At 44.1% G+C, this 21,758-nt stretch overlaps 1 protein-coding gene across 7 annotated transcripts in view; it reads right to left on the minus strand.

Annotated features, from left to right (window-relative positions):
• Nucleotides 1-21,758, minus strand: part of GRIN2B (glutamate ionotropic receptor NMDA type subunit 2B) — a 205,650-nt gene that overhangs the window by 59,997 nt on the left and 123,895 nt on the right. For all 7 annotated transcript variants that reach the window (XM_090141067.1, XM_090141071.1, XM_090141106.1 and 4 more), the window contains one exon: nucleotides 17,707-17,821. In XM_090141067.1, coding sequence (XP_089997193.1) covers nucleotides 17,707-17,821 — 115 coding nt within the window. The remainder of the gene's footprint in view (nucleotides 1-17,706; nucleotides 17,822-21,758) is intronic.

Below are 21,758 nucleotides of genomic sequence, written 5' to 3' on the forward strand. Positions count from 1 at the left end.
TGGATGTGGCAAACTACAAGAGACGAGGGACATCCTTATAAGCTTTCCACCAAATTCTTTTTCCATAGCCATGGTTACACAACTGCAGGTATCTCCAGATGACCGTCATAAAATGGGAAGAAAAGTGTTGTCTCCACTGCATGAACCACTCTCTTCAGTGATAAGCGATAATAAAGGAGGCCGGTGTAGATCAATCCATCCAAAAGCCAGAAGTTTCAACCTGATGTGATTTTGCTGCTGTTGCACCAGCAGAACCAAGCAAACACCACTATACACTGCAACAGCACCAGGGCTTGAGGATATCCATGGGCTGCTGTGTTGCTCCTCATTTATCAATCAAGTCCCATTCTTAGGGACTTCTGATGTGACTTGTGTACAGCTGATCAGTCATCTCGCTAGGGAAATTAGAGGCATTATCCTAACCCAGAAGAAGGACACATTGTCTGATCAGCCCCTCACTTTTGTCTTCTTGATTAACAAAGGAGCCAACATACATCTCATCTTTGTTCTATCACTTTATATTGCATACTTTCACAGAATCACAGAATGGCCCGGGTTGGAAGGAACCTCAAGGATCATGAATCTCCAATCCCCTCACCACAGGCAGGGCCACACTTTCATTTCCTACCTCCCTGCAACCCTTCCACTCAGAATCTGCTTCACCTGTTCACTGTCTCTCAGTCCTTAGCAGCATTTCTTGTGTTCACTGTGTGTAAAAGAGAGAACCTGTGAGAAACCTTTCTCCAGAAGAGAAAACAGAAAAAGGACAAATAGTTTATTAACCAACAAGGAGGTTCCAGGCACCACAGACATAAGATTTGCCAAACTTCCTAAGATCATTGTTTTTATTTATTTCTTATTCAGTACTGTGTATTATTTCAATCTCTCCAAGTGCGATAGCAATAAAATTGAAAAACATCCATGAAAACACTTCCAATTAACACAAGGTCAGAAAATGACACTAGAGACCTCCACAGCCCATAAAGAAGAAATACATCCAACACCTCCCCTACACTACCATTCTCCTCAGGAACAGCCTGAGAGAGCAGGCAATGCAACTTGTCTTAAAGGTCAACAATAGTCATATGCATTTTACAAAGGGCATAGAAGAAAGTATCAGTATCTAGTACACTGCACAAAGATCATACTACCGGTAATAAACAAATCTATAGATTTTTAGCACAATTAATCCAGCTAATTTCAATGCAGACTGAAGCACAGTGCTCGAAAATACTCAGGATATAAATCCCGAGAGGGATCCGGAGAGCAAACTGAGCACCTTCAGATGCACCCACAAATACAAAAGAAGGAAGACCCATCTCTGAAAAAGAGATGAACTCTAGAGTCAGTGCATGGGAATTATTCATTGAAATGGATTAACCTTTCCATGAGTTCAGCACAGGTTCTTTTACAGCGCTGTGTGCCATGCACTAGCGAGAGAGATAATGACCTCAGTAGGAAGGGCACAAAACACAACAAGTAAAATCAAAACATTTTTTTTTTTTTAATAGCTCTGGTGCAATTGTTTGTCTGCATGTCCAACAGCAAATACATGGAAGACCTGGTAACTGGAGGTCAGCCATTCAGGTTTCTTTCATAGGCAAACTGGAATACTGCCTAATGCTTCTGAGACTCCATGCCCTCTTCCAGCCAAGACTCAAAACTACCAAAAATATGCACTAGCACTCATATGGAAGCCTCATCCCCCCAGACCAAGAGTCCTTGTGTAGATAAGTAATTACCTCAAATTACCCTATAGCTGAAGGGAGCAAAACAGATATGTTTATAGAAAATATGTGTGTGATTATCACAACCTTAACAGCTTCATCATCCCCAAACTTGGCCTGAAACAGGTGAAGAAAATGTGAGGTCTTCTACACAGACATCTCAGAAATCATCTTCCCATGCAAGGAAGCCTCTGCCAGGCAGGCAAAAAGAGAGCTAACCTTCTTTAAAAGGTAGCTCCTTCCACTGTCTCTTGGAGTTGCTCACAGAAGGCTGGTAACCTGGCTCCTCTTTCCACAAAGGTGATGTCAGAAAATCCTTGGAGCCAGTTACAGTTTCTACCAAGGTCCATGCTATGCTGCAGGTAGGTAGCTGACTGTGTACATGACAGCGTACATATGTACAACTCATTGCTCTACAAGTTCTTTTAGAAATGAATGACCATTTTTTAGTCTCTTCCCCAAAATATGGGTTTTTAAACAATGATAAAAGCAATCTCTTTTCAACACTGAAGGCAAGAGAGTTATTTACTTTAACCTTTCTTCTTCTCATCCCTTCTCCCTTTCTTTGGGTGTCCTAATGTTCTGGCTTTGCTGAGCTTTACACCAGTACCCTAGCAGAGCTATTTGGAAGGAAAACCTGAAATGGCTCCCTGGGCCTCCACATTTCAGATGAAGATCATGGCAAGGACTATGGTGCCAGCTCACCAGGGGACAAAGGTGCTACTGTGCCCTGCAAGAGTGGTTGAGTGGGAAACTGCAGTACTGGTATAACACAGACCAGTCCAGTTTGCAGCAGCAGAGCAACTTCTAGAGAAGGAAAGGGAAGAGGAAGAGAGGGCAAGGTATCAAAGAAAAGATACAGGCTTTGCATGACGCTCTCTAAGAGGATCATATCTAGATGGCCTGTGAGAGGCCCTTCAAACACAAAGCAGCTTGGTTTTGCTTTAAGGTCTAGAAACCATCTTGCAAAGCTGTGAAGCTGCATAAATATTTTCCATTCATTTTTTATACCCCATTCCAACCATTTGTAGGCTTTTCCTACCGCTCAGTTGTGCCCATGCTTACCATACCCTTCATCAGCCCTCAACAGGGAAAGAGATCGCAGCTTCAGGACCTTGACCTTGCACTGCTATTCTTTGCTAGCTGTTTCTTCAGAAATCAAGGTTCAGTTATTCCTGTCAGCGCCTGCATGGTTTTGCATTTATCATTTCAGAATTTTCTGGAGCAGAGATGGTAATTTCCTCTGAAGGAGGTACACTGGCTAAGAGTATGTTCTTTTTTTAACACCAGAATCATCTGGTTCATATTCTGGCTTCCTGAAACACAGAGAAATATCCATTTGAATATAAATGAGAGGAGGTCCCTGACACTATTTCTTTTGCTGAAAATTTCAAAACAGTATTCAGAAATTTAAGATAATAAAAAAAAAAAAAAAGAAATCAATTTGTACAGGTTGTGGCAACAAAAGACTCTGGAGTGTCTGTTTTCAAACTTGTGAGTTTTCTCACAAAAAGTTGGAATGTCTTAAGAAAAAAGAGTACCTTGTATAAAAAATATATTTTAACTAAAACACATCTTTTTCCCCCCTCAAAAAAATAAAAAAATTCAGAGGATTTTCTGCAAGTAAATTCAGTGTGAGCCATATTTGGATAGAGTCACTCAGGTATGCCCCTCTCCCTCCCCCACGGACTGCCCTTAAGTATTGTAACACATCAGCATCAACAGATCTTAGGATTATATCACTGAGACAAGCCCCAATGAGCATGATAGATAAATGAATCTTAACCAGTGCTTCTTCCAGATAACAGTCATACTTTCATAATATTAATATTTTCATTATATCCCATTTGGTGCATTTCTCTAAATTAAATGTTACTAGGAGCTTGCCTGCAGGGGACAATTTACCAGTAGAATCTATACCAATTGACAAGTCCTCAGCTTGAAGTCTCTTGCTGACCTTCCATCATCCCTTTAGGAAGCCTCTACTGCCTTTCACTTCACCTCTGCACAGCTGTAATCGTTTTAGAGCCAGCAACTAAGGTGGGACACAGCATCCATCACAGGGGCAGACAGAGAGTTTGCAGCATCCCTGGGGTATGAGGGACTTCTTCACCCTCCACCCTCACCTTGGCTGCACTCCTGGCCAAAAAAAACAGTAATATCCTATAGCATCCTCTTCTTGCTGTTGGACTCTACAGAAAGGTCCAATGGTTCCCCATGCAGTTTACACTGTAGCACCCCTAAGGATGGTGATTGCTTCCTGGGGAGAGGCCATGGCTGCAGCTGGCTCTGCAATGCCATCAGGAGCCTTGGCTGCAGACACACAGCCTACGCAGGAACTATGGACCATAGTGCCAACAGTAACTGCACTTCTGAGGCAGAGAGGAGACCATGTTGGGATACAGGCATGTTGTCACTTCAACTTGCTGAGGCTGGTCTCTGCAGGTTTCCCCTTTATCAAAGGAAGCAAAGGTGCTTTCAAGCAAGGGTGTGAGCCAGCGACTCCGAATTGTCTCCCAGAAAAATCAGTCTCAACACTGGTCTGACTTTATAAGCCTCATTTTCCTTTCCCCTCCAGTCCCAAGCTCTGAGCCTGCTCAGCAGTACTGGCACCCCAGCTGCTACGGGGGCTTTCTGCTAAACTCCCTCTGTCCTCCGAATTTGTGCTTAGAGGTCCCATCTTCTTCAGCTTCTCTCATCACCTTCCACATTCCCCTTCTCTTCCCACAGCCAACGCACAATAAAAGCAAAGGTCCTCACTCAGTAAGACTTGCTTTCCGAAGCAGGACTGCATAACATCTATTTCTTTGCTTACACTTACTTTCATTTCAAATCTTAACTGAAATTGTGGGGGGCTTTTTCTCTCCCTTACCTACCCCTCTCACTGCCCTCTATGTGAAGAATTTCTCTTTTTGAAGCATTACCAGATACACTATATAGGAAAGATAAGGCAGAAGAAATTAAATTGTATTGTTAGGTATCTATAATTACCCCAAGTCATTTTTTCCATAGTACAGCAATTTCAAATCTCTCGCAGCACTTTCTTTGGAAACCAGATGTTGACCAAGTCAGCTGTGTGCTAAGAATGCATTTTCATGAGTTGCGTTTCTGAAAGTTTGCAAAGGGGTGGTGGTGGCGGATGGGGATGCTCCTGGAAAATTCCACCCGCATAAGCACAGCACTGGTAGTGCAGAGCCCTACCACTCTTAGCGGGGCACTGGAGTGCTTTTCAGTCCTCTCCGTGTTTCAGCACAAACTGGGCTCCTTTCCTTAAACAGAAGGGGAGGGAAATCTCTTTGGTGCCCCCACTCAGAGGAGGGCAGAAGGGCTGGCTGATGGATGAGCATGTCTGGGAGCGGGAGGATTTCCCCGTGAGGGCTGCAGAACCAAACACAGAAAGACTTGCAGCACTGAGGATAACAAATGTGGTAGATGCCCCTCCAGTCAGTTCCTCTCTATTTCCCATTTCACATTCAATAGCTGCAGCTACAAGACTCCCACCACGCTCCTCAGACAACTGGTTGGCATCTTCTAAAAGAACCCCCTGATCTTCAGCATAAAAGCACTTCTGCTTTAACTCCTGCTTCCTCATTACTCTTTAATTACACCCACTTGGATTGTCCTAAAGAAGTCCTTCCTTTTCGTATTGATTAAACCCTTCAAACTTTTGCAGGAAATTATCGTACTCCCAATCTGGCAAAAATAAAGCCTGAGGAAGATCTTCCTCTGCAACCAGGTTAGGGTCCAGTAAGACACAGGCTATCAATAGAAAGTAGGTTTTAACTAAAGTTCAAGTAACACTGCACAGAAGACCTTGGGAATACTTTCGAGTGTTTATCTCAGATAGGGGACTTCTTAATGGACAGAGTCCTCAGTGCAGATTTCACCAACTGTACTCTTTTAACCTTTATTTGTAAGACAGTGTCTCCATTAGTCCCAGGCTGAAGCAAGGTGTCTGAGCAATGAGCAGGAAAATGCATACACATGCAAAGTTTATTCTCAGACCAAAGCAGGGAGGAGAACTATTCAAATACACCATTGGTTTGTTCCCTGGTCATTGCAAAAGCCAGAACTGCAAATAACAACTGACTGTAGGAAAAGAGATGAGGAATGGAGCTAAAGAAACCTACAGATGCAGGTTGATCTATGCACAGGAAGAGCTCAAGGGAAGCTGCTGTCCACAGAAAGCTCATCTCAAAAGCTGAAAAGCTACAGGAATGCAATGCTGCCATAATCCCAGCAGTCTACAAAGCAAACATAATTAAATGCAGTGATACAAAGAACTCTGGCCTCGGTGAAAATGAGCACACATCTAAGAAGGAAAGCAAATATCTCCCACTTCTAAAATAGAACAAAAGTAAAACACTGGCCTCTAAGGAGTGACCTGAACTATCCCAAAATCTGAAAACACCCAGATGATCCTCCAAGCAAGCAGTTAAGCTCGGTGTTCAAAAGCTGATCTCAGACAGCAGACTGCAGAGAAAAGGTCTTTTTCTATTATTCCCAGTGTCCCAGCCTGGACAGTGAGACTGTCATATGATGCTGCTTAGACTTCAAGCTGATGGTGAACTTCAAGCACATCTCTGTTGCCCACTGCTGCACCCAATGTAAGTTGATTTACCAGCAATCACTGTTTCTTTTGGAAAAAGAACAAAAAACAAAGTACCATAGTATTACATAATACCAAGGTGGATTTAGTGGAGTATGAAGGGGTGTGCAGCACCTATTAGCAGACCTGCTGCAGTGTGCACACTGTGTTATGCAGTGGGGAGCAAGCTTCCCCCAGCCCGCAAGTGCCAGCCCTGCATGCTCCAGCACCAACCCAAATGGTGTCCTGATCAGGCTGTGCAAAAGCATGAGCTTTTTAAAGCGAGATCTGAAAGTACAGAAAAAAATATCAAAGGTTTTTCTTCGGCATAAAGCCAGGTTTGCTTGCTTTTTTTAATTTTCCATTAATCAAACTCTTCCATTCTGCATGCACACAAAAGTTGTGTTGTTATCAGATGTTATTAATAAAAGTGATGGAAATTTGGATCTGAACAAATGACTGCAAAAACTTCAACTGCTCACTGGGAAAGAAATAGTATCTTTCAAAAGAAAATAAAACTCAGTCTCATCAGTTCCACCTCTCTCCTCAGAGGTGGCAGAACCATCAATTTCAGCCTTGGTTCTGAATCGGACCGGAGGGATCTGAGCTCCATTTTCCCACTGCCTGGGAGCCTGTCCTCACCATCTGACTAACAAAGCACCAGGATCTAGGGGAGATGCTGCCATTCCCTCCTCCACTGGACCTGCTCAAACAGCTTTGCATCCTTCCTATGGTGGGGGAAAGAAATGAAAAAGGCTTTATCTTTCCTGGTCTCAATTCATGTCACTTTTCCTGAAGACTGAGGACACAATGGCCAGAGTCCACTTAAAAACTCCTCACCTCCTTCTGCTTGAAACTGCTCTTTCTTATACAAGGCCACTCCACGGTGCTGCTCTGCATCGTTAAACAGCCTAACCTCGTTCCACCAAGGAGCAGCTGAATGTTACTCAGAGTGAAATGCCGCCTGTATGTTAATTTTGTAAAGTGCTTAAGATCCTTCTGGAAGGAAGGAACAATAGAATTGTAAGTCATTATCGGTATAGGAACTGAAGAAATAAACCTAAGGGAAACAAGCGCCAGAAACTGTCACACAAAATGCAGACCAAGTCGAAAGCTTAAACAGGAACAAGAAAAAGGCTGTCAAACAACCTTCCGGGCTTGACATGGTGGGAGATATTGCAGAATGCAGAGAGCTCAGCAGAAGGAAATTAAATAGGCATGGCAAACTCCTGACTCAGCACACGACGGCACAGCCCCCAGCACATCTTAGAAATAAACCCGGGTCTGTAACGCCAACCCCTCTTCTGAGGAAGAAAGGCCAAGGGACAGTGACTGAAACTCACACGCCGCAACACAGCAAGGAACAAGGGAGCGCTGGCGTCTAACGTTACCGAAGGCAGTCTGAAAAAATTACAGACTCAGGGAAAACACAGTTCAGGCAGAGGGAAAACAAACGATGCTTAGCATATTGTGCGCTCAAATCAATGGCACTAAGTGCAGGTCAGAGTTCATGTGCAGCAAGGGAAACTCGAGCATGCAGCAGCTGCAGCGATAACCAGTTTTAACACTAGATATCTTTGCGGAGCACCAGAGAAGTTAACACATAAAAGTGCAAAGAAAACCACAGAGGAAAGGACTGTCTTGATTTTGGAAAAAATACTGCCAAGATGCAGAATCACAGAATTGTAGGGGGTGGAAGGGACTTCTGGAGGTCAGCTCCAAGCCAACAGTAAGCCAATTCAGGAATGAAATCCAAGCAAGGGGCATGTGAGAACCAAGCACTGGCCAGAACTAACACCAGAGGACCAAAACCAAGCCAAAGACACTACAAACAGGCTACTCCTTACTGAACAAAAATCTGAGTGATTCCATACTAAGAAAAACTTGTTTCCATTTAATTCAGTTGCATTGGTCAGACTTCTACACCAGGCAAAGCAAACTGCCAAACCCCCTGCAAAAAATGGGGGGAGAGGAGGAGGAAGAAAAACAAAATTAAAAGAAAAAGAAAGAAAAATGCAGAGACTTATGAATATGCAAATGAGGGCACAGCATCACCTCCTTCCTCTCAAGCCCAATGGAAAGAAAACAGAGCCTCCAGTTAATAATATTCAAGAAATGTAAAAATAGAAAAAAGCAAACGAATCACAGGCCAAGTGAAGACATCAACATGAGACAAAGTCTCAAGCAAATGCAACTGAACAGATGAAAACACTCCCTCGGGCAGTAGGGGCATTGCCACCCCCTGTGAGGCTCTTTCAGCAGAAGCTCTGCTAGCGCTTTCTCCGGGCACCATTTGGTTGGTTGCTTCCTCTCTACCCTCACATATCCATGAAATTCAAATCTTAAAGCCAACAAAATTCTCGTGTTTTTCTCCCAACTGTTCTTTTCCTTTGCATATTTGCAAAGAGTTTGGTCCTAAAGAGAGCGGAAGGGAGAGGATTCTTAAAATGTCAGCAAATATCACTTAGTTATTTCACAATGAAATATTTGCTTAAAAATGGCAATATGCAAAATGAAAGCTTTAGAAATTTTCATTTTCAGATGACATTTTTTTCTATCAGAAATGGTCTATGTTGCAAAATGATTTTACTACCTTTAAATTAACTGAGAAAACATATTTTTCCAGTCCAAAAACATTCTGTGTTAACTCAAAAAGAAATTTGATTTTATTTTCCTCCACCAGAAAACTCAAAGCAACAACTAAGCTTCCTCCTTTCATTGGTAACCAAATCACACCTTCCTTTCCAGATTCTTGAGGATGTCATTGATTGATCTGGAATGACGGGATGGATCCTTGATAAAGCGTTGTGAGAAGAATATTTAATTACTGTATCCATACTTCCTACAGGATTTCAGATATCACCTGATTAAGATATGGATATTTATTGTCAGCATCTTGGGATAACATATTTCCACAATCAATGAAATGATCACAATGAATGGACACAGGTACAGAGCAGCATGGTACATGCCACAAAAACCTCCAAGCCAGTGGTAAACAGGAGTAGTTTTGACCATAAGCAATATGGGTCTGGCACCAGCACACCAGCTCAGCAACTCTACTGAGATGTTAAGAATTGAAACTTTCCAGCAGCACTGGTATTTTTGAGTTGTTGCGCTTTCTCAGCATTATTGTGTTTGAAGTACAAAAAAAAGTACTTTTACTGCTTTTTCACATCTGCCCCTCACATTGTCAATGAGGCCCCGTCAGCCTGCACAAAGCCAGTTACAATTCTCTGCTGCCTATCAAACCCTTCACAAGAGTTAGGCAGTTGGTATGTAAAGCTTGCTGCCTACCAAGCTGACTAATATTGTCTGATTGTTCCCTTGTACTCCCCCGTTGGTCCATCTGTACCCATCTGTTGCCTTTTGTCTTCTAATTAAAGTGTAACTAACCACTTTGGGTTAGGAGCCACCTTTCTGGTTATCTATCATATATCTCTCTGCAGAGCAGAGTCTCAGGTCCATCACTAGGTGCTGGGGACAGCAGTGACAACACACAAGGAGTATCACCACGTGGCACAAGCAGGTGGACTGGAAGAAAGCCCCAGACCAGAATTCCCATCCAGAATGCAACTGAAACAAGAGCAGTCTTCTCCTGTGGACCACGTGATCTTAATGGACTTTTTCAACCTTAATGACTCTACGATTCTGTGGCTGGACAGCGTTACCACATCAGTACAACAGGCATAGACCTCAGTCAAAGAAGTCCAAGAAGTCAGGCCGGCAACCCAGCGCAGATCAGACAGCTGCTATCACCCAAATCAGTTACACCAGAATGCAAGTGGAGGCACTCCAATACTGACCATGCATAATACAGATCTCCAGATTTTCCAATATCTGATTTGCATTAGAGGACAAGGTCTCTCCAAGAAGCTGTCGTTGTTTCAATGTAAGAATTCTCTCTGGTAGCCAAGATGTAGGGTCTGGTGGAGGAGAGCCAGAATATTTTTCTGCAGGCTCATGAATCATACAAATACACTCCAAAATTCAAGCAAACAAAGTCAGCAACTGCTTCAGCAAGAGGCAAAGAGAGAAAACAGCTTATAGTGTTGCAATATACAGTGGTTAGGAGGATGCATCCAGTACATGTCCTCTTTGGTCAAAGAGGTGGACTAGCTTGTTACTGCAGGATGTGGTAATCTAATCTAACGCTCTGATACAATCAGTCAGCAAAGATACCATTTGATAAGAATGTCCACAAGATTTAAGTCCGAGGCTTTTTCAGAAAGATTATTTCATTTATCACCTGATAAGGAAAGCTTTGTGTTGCACTTGCAGCTGCCCTTCTCCTTAGGCATCAGCATAAGATTAGCATGGCCAAAATTAGCCATAAATCCATACAGCTACACACTGGGCAACTGTGAGAAGACAGGCCAACTCCTGGCAGTGGGTGCAGCATAGGTGCACAAATAAAGCCATCTGGTTGTCTGATTGAATCAGGGTCATCAGTAGAGATATCAGTGTGACCTAGATCAGGCATCTAAGGGGCACAAGCTTGGGAGTGGAGTATCCATAAAATACATATTCTTTGATGCAAGCCTGCTGTCTAATGAGAAGCAAGTGATTCAGCAAATTATGATCACTTAGAGAAATGTCCAGAAAGAGTACTCCACAAATGCATGTACAGACTCCCATTCTAATTTCAGCTATTTGTGCTTAAATCCAGAGAGGTGCATCTGCCCTAAGAGAAGCTACATCCGTCTAAAAGCTGGTTCTATGGGAACAGAATCAGTCACTAAATCTGAGTAGGTTTAAACAAACTCCTATGCTATTTCTCTTCGGGGACAATGAGTCATAAATCCCCATGTACACAGGGAAATTAGCAAAACAAGATGGATTGGCAAAAACAATTCAATCTTGTCTCCCCATAAAAGGAGTTGGTGGGATAAAAAACATTTCCTCTGTGAAGTCCCTGGACATGCTGACAAGATGCCAAAACTCTGCACACAGAGCAGAACCTGACCTGAAGAAATAACTTCCCCTCCTAGTGAGACAAGCATACCTGTGCAGGCATATATAAGCGATCAGAATGGCTTGCTCAGGTGGGCACCACACAGCACAAGGAGGAAACTGTCTCAAATGATCTAGTCATCTTTCCAAAGGCAGGGAGGGGAGGGTCGTGAGAGAAGATGCTTGGAATTGCAAAGCTGCAAGTTTCACCTTATAACCTTGCATTCTTGTCTCTCTCCTAAAGAGCCTTCTTCAGCAAAGGAAATAAATACATAAATCCAAATCCTTCCTTCTGCTGAACAACGTAACGTGCACATGATTCACTCTGGTTCTTCAAGAAATAGCCAGTGCCACACAGGTCCGTACTGAAAGCCAAAAATACTGATCAGATATTTAGTCCTCTTCTCCCCTTGCCTGTTATTTCTGCTATGGGAACACTGTATTGCAGAAGGAAATGACAACTCTAAATACTTCTTCTAATGCACAGAAAAACTTCAGACCGGCCCCATATGTCTTCTTCCTTAACAGAGATGATAAATTTTCCTTTGAGCTTGTGATACACACAAAGATGCTTGCAAACAACAAGAATCAGGGTCATTACTGTCTTCTGGTCCTGTAGAGGCAGGTGGTGGTTAGTTTCCCTCACTATGAAGTCTGCTTCACTATCAAAAGGTACTGCCTTTTTGGCATTTCTGTGGTGTTCACCAGCCCTTCAAAGCTGCAGACTTCCAGAGGTGAAATGTACATCCATAGAAGCTGTTGTTTGCAGCCATCAACAATTGGCTTCTTGCACCAACAGCACCAACATGTACATAAAATGTACATGGTAGAAGCCTGCAGAAACAATGTCCTCACTAGTCCAGGATTGAAGATTTTGCTGATCAGCCTACCCATGACCCACTTTTTCTTTCCTGTAAAATGAGGGCTCTTATGAGACAATCTTCAGGTTCATCTTGCTCACCCAATCACAAAAATGTAGGCTGGCAGAGAATCATATGACATCACTTATTGTATCCTTCTGCTCTGATGCAGGACAGGAGAGAGACAGACCCTGCACTGCTGGATATTTTTTTGTGTCCTCCAGCAAATGAGCCTCACCAGCAAATGAGCCTTACCATGTCTCACCATACTAACAATTAGATGGCTCCCTACATCCCTAACTGAAATGTTTCTGCTCGAAAATTTAGCAACATTTCTTCTTCATCCTATTCACTGTGGACATGAAAAGCAACAGGCCGTGATGTCCTTTTTCAACGACATTTCAGATGTCCAAAGTTCTTTTCTCCTTCCTCTTTTTTTAGATAAAACAAACCTTATTTTTCCGTTTTATTTCATCAGTCCTTCTTCTCTGCAGCTCCCTTCTACACTCCAAGGGAACCTTTCCTGAGCACAGATGTGCATAACACCTCTGTGGTAAGCAGAGAACAGGGTTGCATGAGTTCACTAATTCAGAAACTCACCTTCTTTCTGTGATAGGACAAGGGGAAAAGGTTTTAAACTAAAGGAGGGGAGATTTAGATTAGATGTTCTCCATCTAGCAGCTGGCAATTCTGCCAGTGGCAGGGGAGTTTATGATCTTTGAGGCCCCTTCCAACACAAGTCATTCTATGATTCTATGACTCTATGATTCTATGATTCTGTGGACCACGACCCAGGCTGAATACATCTCTGAAAAGCCCATGCAGCAGCTTGGTGTCCCACTGGTGGGACAGACTTCTGACAGAATATCACACAGCAAATGACTCCATTCCTGGGGAGCACTAACATCTGCAATGGAGTAGGGGAACAAGCTAGAAGCACCCTGTGGTCTTCTAATCACGGCTACACCCATGGCTAAAAGAAGCAAAACAGATGCTAATAATTGATTTTTAGGAGGTCAAAAGCCAGGCACTGATAATTGAGGAGCAGCAGGCAAACATTTAGTCTGCAGAGGAGGTGAGGGTTTGTATAGTCAGAAGATCAGGCACAGTGAAGCTTGTGGCATGAGTTTCCTGTCTAAAATGGCTTAATGTGGCACCCCAGCCAAACACATCACCTAGGGCTTTGCAAGCCCAGCCAGGAGCAGGAGTTTTGAGAGCATCTGAGGTAAGACATGCCCTAGGACACTTGTGAATCAGAGAGTGCTGCTGGGCAGCACAAGAGGTTGCCAGCCAGATGGAAAGGTGCTCTGAATCCACAGAGAGAAAAGGCAGAAAAGTTTTAGCCGGGGGGGAGGCTGAGGACAATTGAGTGATACAGGTGATGCAAAACTCACAGCTCTCCTTTGTTAAAAGCCATGCTGGGGAGGGAACCTCAGAGATAGTGAGGTCTGACATCCCCAGTGTCACTAAAGGAAAGGGAGGCAGCACACAAGAGGGGCTGGGAGCTGATGGGACATGATTGCTGTGCTCTGCCTCAGCAGAGAAGGTGGATGTTAGCAAGAGCTGGAGAGCAGTGCTTGCCAGCTCTCACAAACTGTTCACAGACCCAGAAGTCCTCATCATATATGAGATTATAGAAGAGCAGAGGGAGAAGACAATCAGTAAAGTTTGGGTGAAAATTCTTCCAACACAAGACACAGACACAAAAATGAGGGTAGTACCTATTGCCTGGCTGGCCTTACAACGTCTCTGACCTCAGCCTATTGCTGCACTGAGGCAGAACCCTTCTGGAGCACCTCCACCTGCATGTCTGCTCCTCTACAGGCAGTACAATGGAGGCACACAGGCACTCAACAACACACCTAGTTTATGTCTGGCTAGTGAAGCAAGAGCTCTACTAAATAGCTAATTAAGAGCTAGTGAGGGAAGGCATGTAGCCTTCTGCCTCTGAGGAACAGTCATGCTGAGAAGTGAATGAAGCGCAGAACGTTTGTTATGAAGAGAGGAATTGTTACTCATACCCACAGAGGCAGAAAGACTCAGGATACTGCCCCTTTCCAGAAAGTGGCAACTATCTGTGTTTTTTTCGTGACTGTCAGCCCTGCAAGGCTTCCATTTGTCTGAAGGACACAGGAGGAGATTTGTCATTATTGGGGTCTGGGGACAGCTGTAGCTCTTCTGGAAAATGAAATCCTGCTCTGAAATAGCTGGTACATTTCTCAATATTTTTCTTTCCATATCGGGCTGAAAAATCAAAATCTCAGCAAATTTCACAAATGTGGAACAGGTTCAGGGACTGCCTGCATCTTTGCTGCTAAGAAAATGGAAGGCTTCACGCCTGTTTTAAGATCTGTCTTTCTGTATCACTAAATCCAGAGGAGACTAATAAAAACGATCATAAGACTAGAAAACATGACCTAACAGGAGAGATTGAAAAAAAATCTTATTTAATCTGCAGCAGAGACTGGGAGACAGCATGATAGAAGCCCTTCAAACATATGTAGAGAAGATAAAAAAGAGGAAGAGAATAAACAATTCTCCGTGTCCACAAGGGAGATGCCAAGTAGTAATGGGCTTAAACTGCAGTCAGGGAAATCTAGGTTAGACATTAGAAAAACTTTCCAGAGTAAGGAGAAAGAAGGCATGGAAGAGATTGCCTCAGGATTTCATGGAGTTTCTAGCATTGAAGGACTCTCAGAACAGGTGAAACAAACATCTGTCAGAAATCATTTCAGTCTAGTTGATCCTTCCCTTGGGCAGAGGGGGGAACTAAATGACCTCTTGATGTTCCTTCCAGGCACAACATCTGATAATGGATAAAAGTGTGCAGTGCTGTAATTAAAGATTGAGCAATCGTGAATGCACACAAGTGGACTGAATTAGCGTTTGCCGTCCAGCTACTCCTGTCTCTCATCTCCTATTGCCTGTGTGTTTGACTGGGAAATTCTCCTGTTCTTCACAGTTTTTTCTTTGTATTACCCAGATGTTGCTAGGATGAAACATCTTGCTAATTTCACAGAAATTAGTGAGATTTGGGATGATTTTACACTGCCAAGCAATTCACTTACAAATATATTTGGATTGTGTGCTAATAATATATGAATAATTTATGGTTTATATTGTGGCATTGCCTGGGAGCTGCTGTTAAGGGCCAGCATTCCACTCAGTGTGCCTCTGCAAACATGGAACAAAATTATGATCTTTGCCACAGAGAGCCGTTTCACTCTTATGTTTTAACTTTTGCATTTCAGCTGAATGGAGAAAATTAATAACAGGATATTGTGATTCCAGCTATGAAATGTGTTTTTTTGTGATCAGAGCATACTGGAGATGATTTCAATGTCTTCCAGGAAGAAAACATTTAAACAGCTTAGAGTGTGATTATAACAATCTGATTTTCACACTGAGATCCCCCTTCAAGGTGAAACATTTGTGCTGAGGAAGTACAAAGGGCTTTTCATACAACTTGTACCATAGCACTAATATCGTAGATCTCATTTCAGTCCAGCCGCAGCTCCTACCAAATGAAGAGCTGTTCTAGCTTAATGCTTGCCAAGTGGTCCCCATAGACAGCAAGGATCAGACAGGTCCCAGGTCCAATCCCCACCACTCAAGCTCACCAGATCCCTTCCCCTCACTGGCTCAGTTGACAGATAATAGATACGCTTTTAGAGACTGAACAGGTCCTCTAAGCATTAATGAAAGCCTCCAAGACCTCACTGAGTGTGAAACATAGCACTGCATGAGAGAAGTAGGGTGAAAACAGGACTGTGTTTAGCTGTGTCCCCACCCCCTCCAGAGTCTGCAATGCATCCCACAATTGCCCACAGCCTGCCCTGCTAACAATCACTAGCAGGGTTTGTGCTGCTACTGACTTGTTTTCCTGCTATGATAACAGACCATTCCTCTGTGAGGAACAGTATCCTTGGTAAGTTTGTAGATGACACCAAGTTGGGTGGAAGTGTCAATCTGCCTGGGGGTAGGAAAGCGCTACAGAGGAACACGGACAGGCTGGATCATTGGGCTGAGGCCAATGGGATGAAGTTCAACAAGACCAAGTGCTAGGTCCTGCACTTTGGCCACAACAGTCCCCAGCAATGCTACAGGCTTGGGGCAGAGTAGCTGGAAGACTGCGTAGAGGAAACGGATGTGGAGGTATTGGTCAATGTTTGGCTGAACATGAGCCAGCAGTGTGCCCGGGTGGCCAAGAAGGCCAGTGGCATCCTGGCTGGTATCAGAAATAGTGTTGTGAGCAGGAGCAGGGAAGTGATCGTCCCTCTGTACTTGGTGCTGGTGAAGCCACACCTCAAGTTCTCTGTTCAGTTTTGGACCCCTCACTACAATAAAGACAAGGAGACCCTGTAGCACGTCCAGAGAAGGGCAACAGAGTTGTGAGGGGTCTGAAGCACAAGCCTATGAGGAGCAGCTGAGGGATCTGGGATTGTTTATAGTAGAGAAGAGGAGGCTCAGAGTTGAACTTATCGCTCTCTACCACCTGAAGGGAGGTTGTGGTGAACTGGGGGTTGGCCTCTTCTCCCATGTAACTAACAAAAGGACTAGAGGGAATGGCCTCAAGTTGTGCCAGGGGAGATTCGGGTTGGATATTGGGAAATACTTCTTTGAGAGAGTGATCAGCCTCTGGAACAGGTTTATCTGGCCCTCTTCAGAATGCACCTCTGACAGCCCTCTATTTCTCCATGAACTGTTTCTGACTTTGGCCGAGCAGTCATGGAGAGAAAGCTTTTTCTGGCTAGCAGAACAAGGGGGCATTTTTCTAAGCCATACACATGATCACAATGACTCAGCCTGAGATCTGCTTCATTATCTGTTGAGTGCTCTACTGAATTCTTGCTTTTACAACAACTTCTCATCCCCATCATTTTTCTGATAGTCTTACAACTATCTCCAGCTACCCCCTCTACTCAGCTGATTCAAACCTTTCGGGAGCACTTCTTCCAAGCCCGGACCACCGACATTTATGTGGGAGGTGAAACAAACTAAAGCTTTGCACTAACACAGAAATCCACACCATTTCTAAAATGATGCTTTGGGTCACATACAAATTATTCAGAAATACGCAAATTTAGATATTTGAGCAACTTGATATGATCTCATGTATACATCCTACCTCATACACAAGCCCATTGCAAGTGACAGTGGCCAGATATATCAAGTACAGTTAACAGTGGCATGTTACTAAGTGAGGCTGTGGTTCAATCACAGCCAGTTATCATAGAGAACTCCACAGCCTCCAAGCCATGCAGATAAGTATTTTCCATCTGTGCCACTGAAACTCACAGCACAAAGGAGATCTCTTCTCTGAAAGACAGGAAAATTTATGTCCAGAGGTGACAGAAAGGAAGCTGATGAATTTTTTATGCATGCTAATGGAAGAATGTAATGGCATCCTGCATGGAGATGACAGCAGCTTGGGTACTGGAGATACCAGTGGCCCAGGATGAAAGAAGGAGATTGCCAACTCTTCATAAGTAGAAAAGGTAAGGGGATAACTTGCTCAGAGCCTTCTTCCATCCTCCTCCTGCCTGACACAGCTTGAGAATTACCAAACATGTCCTACCCTCTCCCACTTCCTCTCCTTGGTCAGAAGGATGATCACCAGCTTGGGATGCATCTGGTATCCATCCTCACTGAACGACAAATTCCTGCCTTCGAAGGTGACGTTAATCAGGTACCTGTAGAAGAGAGAAAAAAACAAGATGAACATTAATGCTTGGCAACTGAACCTGAAACAAAAGCCTGCCTCCCCCTCTGCAATTTGTCCAGGGTGACAGAAGTACACTGCAAACAACTGTTGTTAATCTGGGGACAGCAAAGGAAAATCTAAAAGGAAGCGGGTGGTAGAAACAGTGCAAATATTCCAGGAACTGGGGCAATCAGACAAGATAGTGCTCTTGCCCACATTTAGGACTTGGGTACAGAAGTGATGTCCCATGTTAGGCCTCACCAAATTCCTGAAAGCAAGTCACAAGTGTACATGTGCCCACAGTCTTTGATTTCCTCTTTGCACACAGAGCAGAGAAATCCATAGCAATTAGCTGTGTAAACATGGTCCACAGCCTACATTTTGCTCACTCTTCAAGGGGGATTTCACATTTCCTTTGAGAACAGCAATGGTTCATATATGAAGCAGTGGATACACCCCCCCCCCCCCGCCCAAATATCCAGGCAGCAATAAAGGAAGCTGCAGGGAACAGAGGAATGAACAGTGCACCTGTGAGATACCCTGTTCCTATTAGAGCTAGCATGCCCTACAGGGCCCAAAGCAATCCTCAGAAGCAACTTTGGAACAGGGTCAGAGGGTGCTCAGATAGCCCAGTGGAAGTCCTTTTCACTAGGACAGAGCCATGCCATGTACCCAGCAAGATCAAACTATAGGGTGATCAACCCTGCGGATCCCTGCAGCCAACATTAACGATTCCTTTTGTCTGGAAAGGCTCTGTCGCTGCTGTGTGAGGCACCCCGCTTTGGGCCATCTCATGTCAGCTGTACAAATGGACTATTAAACAGTCCAGGCTTCAGTCTCATTTATCCTCAGGCCTCTTCACTCAGCTCCGGCAGTGGGGAAGACCTTTAAGTAGACTGAGATTACAACTACACTCATTTCCAGGCATTTCTGCATTGCAAGAGCATGTTGAAGTGGTGTTGCTGTAAAAGGGAATCAGATCCATTGTTTTCTTAACTGTCAGACCATCCAGAATGACACTGTGGGGAAGGCAAATACACATTTCACAGTTCAGTGGCTTATAAGAAATCTCCGTGGCACTCTGACAGTTTCCCCCGTTCATATATTTCACTTCAGTTCACAGTCCTGTTTCATGAAGTAGGTTTTGCCTTTGTACACCTGCTCTAGCACCAATAGCATCACATCATGGGAGAGGCAGAGGTGACTGAGCTGCCTGCAGGGCAGCCCCAGGACACTGCCCGCCTCTGCTTCACCCATTCCCCTGCTTCACCCATTCTCCTGTAAATTACACAAGTAACATTTCCATTACAGTCACAAGAGGCTCTTCTGCTCTATTACACCCATGACACTAGCAAATATTTCCTAATACTCAGCTTCAGTTTGTCCCTTTGAACTTAATTTGAACCAATTTCAAGGGAAAAACAATAAAATCAAAAACACAAAACAAATTCCTGTTCTTTCAAGGGGTTTGCACTTTCCCACAGAGAACTCCATACTAATTTAACAAAAGTATAGGTAGTAGACAAAATTTTTCAAACAAATAGAAAAGCAGGTCACAATGTTAGCTTTTTCCATTTCCCAAAATTTTTTTTCGTAAGTTTATTCGTCAACAAAACTCATCCATTAATTTCCCAAATCAAATGTAATTGGCAATTGCATTTAATTCTAAAGGAAATTCCATGCTTGCTCTATGCTGTGACCTTCAGAAGACATACACAGTGTAGAACACACAGCCCTACAGAAGCCCAGTGGGAAACATTGCAACAGGCCTATTTTCAAGCGCAGACTATTTGCTGTTTTCTGACAGTCAGACTCATCCAGAACCCAAAAACTGAGGGAACTCCAAATCATCAGTCGCCTGAAAAATCTCAGCCATGTAACTGTGTCTTAGTGTATAACATCTCACGGTCTTATAGCTTTTCATCCCCAGCTGTTTGCATTGCTCTGGTAGAGAGGAATGCGCAGCACAGACCACCATGGGCATTTGTGGCCTACTTGACCTATGAAATGCTCTGACAGTGATAAAGACCTTTCAGTCTCTGGCCAGACTCTGAGCACCCTGATCTAGCTGTAGGCGTCCCTGTTCACTGCAGGAAGTTGGACCAGATGGCCTTTAAAGGTCCCTTCCAACTCAAAAGACTGTGATTTTGAGATTACCGCTATATCCCTTCCATGACCTCTGTGCGCTGGCTCTCAGAGAAATTACAAAGCAAGGCTCCAAAGAAGATGAGCACCCTGGTAGCCTGATGGAGTTGCAGCTTTATGTGTTAGTATTTAGAAAACAGTGTCAGTGTCTAATTAAACACACAGTGATATTAGGTGATTCTTGGTCCTCTTTCCCCTCCCACCCAAGAATGATGCCATTGTGCAAATCTCCCTTGCATAGCCTGACAAGAGGAGTTCACATAAATCAGTAAGAGATACGACACAAGAGGGTGTAATTTCTGTTCGTTTTCTAACAGAAAGATTAGAACTGCTAATAATAATCAAGGAGGAATCATCAGTGACTCCAATCCTTAGAGCTGCCTTGAGATTTACACTTAAAGCAACACTAAAATCCCTCACTTCGCACCTTAATGACTGAAATTAATCTCCAAAATTGGCACAATAACTCTTCAGAGGGTTCTCCCTGTAACCCTTTAGTAACATGTTTACAAAAGCGTGCAGGAAGTGTGCAAAAAAAAAAAAAAAAAAAAAGCAGCTCACTCTGCAGCTTTTCCCACATTCCAGTGGCTCACAGGTCCCACCACCCTAGGGTTAGGCCTCTGCCACCAGTATACCAGCATGATTACTGCCCACTCTGACCACAGGAAAATCAGTCCCCAGATGAGCACCCAAGGGGCTGAGAGGCTCCCTGCATATGTGCAACAGGGGCAGCATGAAGGCAGCGAGCTGTACATGTGGGTGAAGTAACGCAAGATGAAAGATGCAGTGAGGGCTTGATGCATGATTTCCCTGGTGTGCGTGACTCCAATATGGAGAGAGAAAGAGAGCAAGATCATTTTAATTAATTTCTTTTGCTAGAATCACCTTTCAGCAAAGATTTTTGCTTATGTGGGTGTTTCTGGAGCTGCTTGTCATAGATCTGGAAGAGTCCATCCCCTCTGTGGCCCAGCACAGACACAGTGGTTGCAGTGCCCAAACGAAGCCATGTGGGTGCAAGATGCAGATGACATGGAGAAAACAGTCATTCTTCGCCCGTACCACAGGGCACACAGGCAGGAACAAAGCAAAATGGAATGCATTCTTGGGCACAGAGCAAGTCAGATCCAGAAGACATGGCTCCCTGTCCTATGCTCAGACCACTAGGTAACATCACCCATCCTAGAGATGAGGCTGCCAGCCCTGCAAGCTAATGGTGAGTGTTTCCAAGGCTGCTTGGCATAGGAAATAGAGCATTAAAACCACATCAGATGGCAAATTTAGGACCAGCAGAGAGATGATGACATTTTAAATGGTTTCAGCTAGTGATGGGGAAAGCCTGGAGAAGCAAATGTGGCAGGCTGAGGGGCTGTGGGGAGAAGCAGAGAGGGTGTCAGCTGAATTTTAGTCTGCCCTAAAGACAGCTCTGAAAGGGATGTGTTTAAAATCAGCACAAACTGCTTTGACTTCTGCCTCCAGTGTCCTGCTGGGAATCAGTTCCTCCTGCAGCTATGGAACGGGTGGGCAAATCTGGACAGAGTGCTGGCTCCATCCTCAGCGCTCCCTGCATCACACGTGCACAAACACACACAGGCACTCCCCTGTGCCCTGTCAATGCTTGTTACACTCCAATGCGACAAGCGGTCTGATTATCCCAACACCAACTGCCTCCCCCAGTAAGACAGGCTGTACAAATAAAGCAGCCTCTTTGCCATCCGCATCAGGGGGTCACCTCTGCAGCCCAGCATAAAAGCAAGGAAGGAAAGGAGAAATGGGATGCAGGT

Source organism: Phasianus colchicus, chromosome 1 (genome assembly GCF_987193195.1).
Source record: "Phasianus colchicus chromosome 1, bPhaCol1.hap1.1, whole genome shotgun sequence".
NCBI classification, from domain to species: domain Eukaryota; kingdom Metazoa; phylum Chordata; class Aves; order Galliformes; family Phasianidae; genus Phasianus; species Phasianus colchicus.